The following is a 7,847-nucleotide window of genomic DNA, read 5'->3' as shown; positions in this document are numbered from 1 at the left end:
GGTCTGGATATGTGCAGCGCCTGGCACAACGGGGCCCTGATCTCCGTCTGGATCTGTGCAGCGCCTGGCACAACGGGGCCCTGATCTCAGTCTGGATCTGTGCAGCGCCTGGCACAAGGGGGCCCTGATCTCCGTCTGGATCTGTGCAGCGCCTGGCACAATCCCTGATCGCAGCCAGGGCCTCTAGTCTCTCCCACAACACACCTACAAGATCGAACTGTGTGACTGGGTCCTAGGCTATGCCTGGTGCAATCCCCCTTTCAGTGGCAGGGGTGGCTGTCGGTGGTTGATTGACCACGTTGCCCTGGTGTAAAGGTGCGTGCAAGGCGCAGGGCACAGCGGAAGCCGTGTGACCTGCGTGCATCTCGTGTGAAGCTGGCAGGGAGTGGTGGTGGCAGGGATGGGGGGGGGCGGGGCAGGTGGCCGTTGGTTCAACTCATCCAAAACAGGATGTGGTGGTACACGGGGAGATCTGTGAGCGCCCTGGGGCTGTGCCAGGCCCCCTCTGCCCTTTTACTTCCCAGTCGCCCTTTGCGCTGTCTTCCCCCCGCTCCCCTTGCCACCGTTCCCTTCCCCCTTTGGCCCCTGGAAGGCAAACCCCTTCCTCTTTCCACACATGGCCAAACCTGCCCTGCCCTCCCCCACCCCCACACTTCCCCCTCTTCCCCCAGCAGATCAGTGCTGTGAGAGTGTCCCCGACCGACCGGAGGAACTGCTCTCTGAGCATCCTGTCACAAGGTCAGCGCCAGCCCAACTTGCAGCGAGGAAAGCCGAGAGTCAGGCCGCCCGGCGCTGGGAGGGCAGAGATCGTGGCAGAATGGTCAGGCCGAGCACTGCGTCACGCCGAGGGGGTCAGGAAGGGAGGCGGGGGGGGGGGTGCATTGGAGGCAGGGGGTTCCTTGTGGAGCAGGTGTTGCGTGTCCCCACTCCCCAGCTCCCCTGCAAAGCTTGGATCTGGGATTCGGGGCATGTCCGAATTGAGTCTTTCGCTCCAAGGGGCTGGGGTGGGAAGGCGGGAGGCCACGTGCCCATGGGTGGCAGCTCTGGGCCCCGCACCCTGCAGCCAAGAGGGGTTTGCAAGCGCCGAGGTTTCAGCGGTGCCGCGTGGCACCCGCAATGTTTCTGGGGTGGGAGGCGCAGAAAAGGTACCTGTGCCCGGGGATGCCGGGCAGCAGCCTGTGGGTTGGGGAAACTGCCCACCGGACTCCTCTGGGGGAGGCGGGAGAACAGGCGCTTAGCAGGGTGCCAGCATTTGATGGCTATCCCGGGCGCCCCCCACGACCCTGGGGTCAAAGGCGGTTGGGAAAAGTGGCTGGGTACAGGAGAGTTTCTTCTGTGTATCAACCCATCCCCATCCCCACCCTCTATGTGGGTGTGAGGCTGGGTGTGTGACAATGGCTGTGAGTCTGTGTGTGACAATGGCCTTGTGTGTGACAATGGGTGTGAGTCTATGTGACAATGAGTGTGTGTGAGAGAGATAATGGGGGTGTGTGACAATGGGTGTGGGTGTGACAATGGCTCTGTGTGACAGTGGGTGTGAGTCTCTCTGTGTGTGACAATGGCTGTGTATGTGACACGGGGTGTGTGTGTGTGTGTGACAATGAGTATGTGTGTGACAATGTGTGTGGGTGTGGGTGTGACAATAGATGTGTGTGAAAATGGCTGGGTGTGTGACAATGGGTGTGAGTCTCTGTGTGTGTGACAATGGCTGTGTATGTGACACGGGGTGTGTGTGTGTGTGTGACAATGAGTATGTGTGTGACAATGTGTGTGGGTGTGGGTGTGACAATAGATGTGTGTGAAAATGGCTGGGTGTGTGACAATGGGTGTGAGTCTCTGTGTGTGTGACAATGGGTGTATGTGACAATGGGTGTGAGTCTCTCTGTGTGTGACTGTGTGTGTGTATGTGTGACAAGGGCTATATGTGTGACAATGGGTGTGAGTGTCTGTGTGTGTGACAATGGCTGTGTGTGACAATGAGTGTGGGTGTGACAGTGGCTGTGTGTGACAATGGGTGGGCATCTGTGTCTATGTGACAATGGGTGTGTGGGTGTTTGTGAGTCTCTGTGTGTGTGTGTGTGTGTGTGTGAGATTGACCATGTGTGTGGAGGGGTGGGGGGTGGGAGGCGTGCGCGTGTGCACTTCTCAGCTGGTGGGTCTCAGCTGAACAGACGATGAAACGTTTTGGGCCCACAACCACGATGGCTGCCCCCTCCCTTCCCCACCACAAAGGGGCAGCGACCTACATGCGCGTGAGCTCTCCCTTCCCTGCGCCCCGGGCATGGCGCGTCCCCTGCAACTGGGCAGGGCTCTGCCAGAGCGGTGTACGCTTCACGATGGGCAGGAGGAGGCTGTTTCCTCGGCAACAACCCTGGGCTACTCCAGGCCTGGCCTGTCCCAGCAGGGGGCGCTGTGGGGTGCAGGGCAGGAATGCTGGCTGTGGGGCAGAGCTCCCAGTTTCTGCCAGCAGGGGGTGCTGTGGGGTGCAGGGCAGGAACGCTGGCTGTGGGGGACAGCTCCCCGCCCCTCCAGGTTGGGGCTGGGGGGGTCCTGCAGGGAGCCAGGCTGCCCCAGCCCCCTCTCACGGCCAGTCTCTCTGCAGTCGGACTCCCTGGTCGTGTGCGATGTGGACCCCGCGCTCAAGGAGAAGCTGAGGAAATTCCGCTTCCGGAAGGAAACCAACAACGCGGCCATCCTCAGTGAGTGTCCCCGGGCCGGCTCCCTCCCCAGGGGCACGATCCCCGGCCCTTCTCCGTCTCCCTGACCCCCAGTGTCGCTCGCCTTGGTGGATCTTCCGCTCAGCCTGTGCCCTGGACAGCCGCTGGGGCCAGCTTCTCCCAGCAGGGGGCGCTGTGGGGAGCGGGGCAGAAGCGCTGGCTATGCGGGGAGCCCCCGGCTACTCCAGCTCTGGCCTGTCCCAGCAGGGGGTGCTGTGGGGAGCAGGGCCGGAGCGCTGGCTGGGGATCGTTCAGAGTCCCGGAGGGGAAGGCCGCGCTGCTCAGGTACCTGCTGGCGGAGGTGGCCCCTGTGCAGATCATGACCCTCGCTCCGTCTTCTCTCCCCAGTGAAGATTGACAAGGAGCGGCAGCTGGTGGTGCTGGAGGAGGAATTCCAGGTGGGGACCTTTCACGCCCGTCTTCCAGCTACCTTTGGAAAGCTCAGTTAGGTTAAAGGCCCCGCGGGCAGCAGACCTGTGCCTAGCTCCTCCCAGATGCCGCTGTGCCGCAGAGCTCCCATGGCGCCCGCGGGGCTAGAACCCAGCTCCTCTTGCTTCAAAACCCAGCCCCCTTGCCACGGGGGCTAGGGAAGCAACCTTGTAAGCACCATAGGGGAGTATGGGGTGTGGAGGTGGCAGTCTGATTGTCTCCACTAGAGGGCAGCGTTCTCAGGCTCTCATGCACACACAGAGCAGGTGTCAATTGCTCCAGCAGGGGGCAGTGCGCACATGCACACACACACGCACACACACACAGAGCAGGGGTCATCCCCTCCAGCAGGGGGCGGCAGGGACACACACACACACACACACACACACACACAGAGCAGGGGTCATCCCCTCCAGCAGGGGGTGGCAGGGACGGACAGACACACCCACACACACGCAGAGCAGGGGTCATCCCCTCCAGCAGGGGGCGGCAGGGACAGACAGACAGACAGACAGACAGACAGAGCAGGGGTCATGCCCTCCAGCAGGGGGCGGCAGGGACGGACAGACAGACAGACAGACAGAGCAGGGGTCATGCCCTCCAGCAGGGGGCGGCAGGGACAGACAGACACACACTCACACATACACCCAGGTCCCCATCCCTCCAGCAGGGACACACGCAGAGCAGGTGCCCATTGCTCCAGCAGGGGGCAGCAGACACACAGAGAGCAGGGCTCATCCCCTCCAGCAGGGGGCGGCAGGGACGGACAGACAGACAGACAGACAGAGCAGGGGTCATGCCCTCCAGCAGGGGGCGGCAGGGACAGACAGACACACACTCACACATGCACCCAGGTCCCCATCCCTCCAGCAGGGACACACGCAGAGCAGGTGCCCATTGCTCCAGCAGGGGGCAGCGTGTGCACACACACACACACACACACACACACACACTTTCACTCTCCCTGCATCTTGCCCTCTAAGGTCGAGTGCCCTGCCCTTGTGGCGGGGGGGACGGGGGGGCACGTGGCCCCGAAAGGAACCCTGCTCTCTTTCCAAACAGTGGTTTGCGTTCTGAGTTCCCTGCCTGGCTGCATGCGACGCTCCGGCAGCGCGTCGAGAACCCACGCGGGCAGGAGGAGTAGAAATTGAATTTACCCTTGAATGAAAGAGCCCCGGGGAGGTGCCACGGCGCGCACCAGTCGGTTTCATACTTAATTCGATCCGAGCCTGCGGTTTTTACAACCTGAATGAAGCTGCCACAGTTTCCGGCTCGCTGCACTGGAACAAGGGATTGCTGCAGCGCTGAGGTCAAACGCACCGTGGAGACTACGAAGCCTGAGTTAGATCCCGCCCCGAGAACTAGGACTGACCCCGAACCAACTGCATGGGCCCCGTTATCTAGGTGCTGTATGTAAGAAACGCATAGAAAGTCCAGTCCCCAAAGCGCTCACTGTCTCTGATGAGAGGAGAATGAAGGTCACTTTACACCGGTGAGGGCAATATCTTTAGCCGCACAGAAAGGGAAACTGAGGCACAGAGCAGGGCCATGACTCACAAAAGCCTGGTGTCCTGCATCCCAGCACCCTGCCCATTAGACCATACTGCCTCTTGCCACCAGTTTCTCCCATTGGTTTCAGATCAGGTTCACTGTCTATATGACCCATTCTTCTCCCCTCGGCTGGCTGGTCTATATAAAAGGAAGCAACTTACTATTGCTATCAGTTAGTGGAGTAAATTCTTTATTTAGAGATTCCAAGGCCAGAAGGAACCATGGTGACCATCTAGTCTGACCCCCTGGATAACACAGGCCAAAGAACTTCCCCCGAATAATCCTAGAGCAGAGCTTTAAGGAAAAAATCCCGTCTGGATTTAAAGATGGTCTGTGATGGAGAATCCACCCCGACCTTGGATTCCCTTCCCTGTTAAACCGTTAAATCCATGGCTCCGTTTCCCTCAAGATTTCCCTCAATGGCTCTGATGCACCTTTCAGCCGTGAGCTCAGCTGTTGATCCAGGACCTTGGCGTGTCTCTGGGGGAGCAGCAGCACCCCAGAGTCTGTCTCCAGACGGCAAAATGCCACAAAAGCAGTTCCTCTGCGCACCAGCGTTGCCCCTCGCCTCTGGGTCTGTGCCCTGGCAGCGGCAGGAACCTCCCGGCTCCCTGTTGTCCTGTGTAAGGAGTGGCCCTTCCTGCCCTTCCACTGGGCCACCCCTCCTACCGCCGCCCAGCTTGGGAGAGAATCCAGGAGTCCTGATTCCCAGCCCCCCGCCCGCTCTAACCGCTAGCCCCCACTCTCCTCCCAGAGCTGAGCGTGGAACCCAGGAGTCCTGATTCCCATCCCCCGCTGCTGTGACCTGCTAGACTCCCCTCCCTTCCCAGATCTGGGGAAAGAACCCAGGAGTTCTGGCTCCCAGGACTTGCTTTGTTCTAACCACTTTGCCAGGCAGGGACCGGAGTCAGAACTCCTGGGTTCCACATCTGGCTCCGCCACTGACTTGCTGGGCAACCTAGGTCAAGTCCCTGCCCTGTTCGGTGCCTCAGTTTCCCCATCTGTACAATGTGGGTGACAGGGAGCCTCCTTGTCCTCTTCCTCGCTCTGCCATCCCCCTTAGTTGATGCAGCCTTTGGCGTCTCTCCCACAGGACATCTCTCCGGAGGAGCTGAAGAGCGAGCTGCCAGAGCGCCAGCCCCGATATCCTTCTGCCGTGGGGCGGGGAGGGGGCATCCGAGCCAGCTGGCGGGGCACGGGCCTCGCACATGGTGGCAGGATGCCAGGAGTATGCATGAGGGATGTGTGTGTGTGGGGGTCCCCTGGGATCATCCTCGCCCCCGGGAGAGGAGGGGTGCCTGGGCTGTGGGCAGGGGAAAATGTCCCTTGTCCCCAGCTTGGAGCAGATTTGAGATCAGAGGGGGCTGCAGGGAGCAGCCAGGGGATCAGAGCAGCAGGGGGCAGCGCAGAGAGGGAGAGGAAAATGAGCCCCTCTTGTGGGGGGTGTACCCCACAGCCCCCCTGCTTGTGGCTCTGCAGTGTGGTGGGAGGCTGGGCAGGTGCCCCAGAGCTTCAGGCTTTGGGCCAACCCGCCCCGGGCCCTGCAGGGCTGGGGTCCTGGGAGATCCCAATGTGTCTGACAGCTGGCAGGGCTGACATGGGTGGGGGCAGCCCGGAGCAGGTATCAGGGCGGGGGCAGGACGAGCCAGGAGGGTGAAGAGATGGAGAAGGATAGAGACAGGAGCATTTCAGTGTGGCCCAGCTCAGCCGAGAAGCAGCTGCCTCCTTGACTGGGGCTACCTTTGTGGTGTACAGTTATAAATACGTCCATGATGACGGGCGCATCTCCTACCCGCTCTGCTTCATCTTCTCCAGCCCCGTCGGTGAGAACCAGGGGGAGTGGGGTCTAGTGGTTAGAGCAGGGGGGCTGGGAGCCAGGACTCCTGGGTTCTCTCCCTAGCTCTGGGAGGGGAGTGGGGTCTAGTGGTTAGAGCGGGGTGGGGATGGGAGCCAGGACGCCTGGGTTCTATCCCAGCTCTGGGAGGGGAGTGGGGTCTAGTGGTTAGGGCTGGGATAGGGCTGGGAGCCAGGACTCCTGGGTTCTATCCCAGCTCTGATAGGGGAGTGGGGTCTAGTGGTTAGAGCAGGGGGGCTGGGAGTCAGGACTCCTGGGTTCAATCCCAGTGCTGGGAGGGGAGGGAGGTCTAGTGGTTAGAGCTGGGCACCAAGACTCCTGGGTTCTATCTCTGTCTCTCCCCATGGGGCAGGGTGCAAGCCGGAGCAGCAGATGATGTATGCTGGGAGCAAGAACAGGCTGGTGCAGACAGCTGAGCTCACCAAGGTACCAGGGCAGTGATGCCCTTTCGGGCTCTTCCCATGGGCAGCACCGGCACCCCATAGCCCCCTCACCCAAGCTGCCGGCCACATACCCATGCTGGGGCTGGGTGGGCTACCCAACCTCTCCCCTCTGGCCCACGTTGGAAGGGGTTGTCGCTTTCCCCTCCCCTGCACCCTGCTCTGCCTTGTCCCAGGGCCGGGGGGCTGCCCTAGGGCATGGGGGTCTTATCGCTTCCTCGCCCTGGGGGCCTCCCACCCATCTGACGGGGACCTGCCCTCATACCTGGGACCTAGCCAGGACCATCCCTGGATTGCCCCGTAGATGGGATCCCCCAGCCCCTATAGCTGGGATCGGTACCCCCCCCCCCAAAGCTGGGATTTACTGCTCCCCCATTCAGCATCCACACCCCTGGATCGAGGCTCCGCTCTGGAGGACCCCGCCTTAATGCCCACCCCAGCTCCATCCACCTCTCCCCCCGCCCCCCAGGTGTTCGAGATCCGGACCACAGAGGACCTGACCGAGGAGTGGCTGCGGGAACGGCTGGCCTTCTTCCGCTAGGGGGTGGGGGAGGCGCAGATCCCCCCCGACTCCACCGGGCCCGGGACACCCCCCTCCCCCAGCGACTGGCCGGGAAGCAAATAAACCACTTGGGACCCAACCTGGGTGTCTGGTCCATGTCTGAGGTCTGTCCCTGCTTGAGGGGGGGGGTAACCCTGGCCCCTCCAGTGTTGCCTGGGTCTGCCCCTCCCCCCATCACTGCCTGGGTCTGTCCCTGCTGGGGGGCTAATGCTGCTACCCCTCACCTGCTCTCAGTTCTGAACTCCCCCCTCCCATGGCCTGGGCCTAGCAGAGATGCCCCCCTCCCTGTGCGG

At 61.6% G+C, this 7,847-nt stretch overlaps 1 protein-coding gene across 1 annotated transcript; it reads left to right on the top strand.

The window, feature by feature from the left end:
• Positions 1-503: 503 nt before the first annotated feature.
• Positions 504-7,633, top strand: GMFG (glia maturation factor gamma). The gene is made up of 7 exons (XM_048832966.2): positions 504-820; positions 2,603-2,699; positions 3,066-3,115; positions 5,791-5,840; positions 6,438-6,520; positions 6,905-6,978; positions 7,462-7,633. The coding sequence occupies exons 1-7, from the start codon at positions 617-619 to the stop codon at positions 7,531-7,533; spliced, it is 630 nt and encodes a 209-aa protein (XP_048688923.2). The 5' UTR covers positions 504-616; the 3' UTR covers positions 7,534-7,633.
• Positions 7,634-7,847: the final 214 nt, after the last annotated feature.

Source organism: Caretta caretta, chromosome 23, assembly GCF_965140235.1.
Source record: "Caretta caretta isolate rCarCar2 chromosome 23, rCarCar1.hap1, whole genome shotgun sequence".
Classification (NCBI taxonomy): Eukaryota; Metazoa; Chordata; order Testudines; family Cheloniidae; genus Caretta; species Caretta caretta.
The sequence above is the reverse complement of the archived record's forward strand: the minus strand, read 5'-3'. Positions and strand labels throughout refer to the sequence as shown.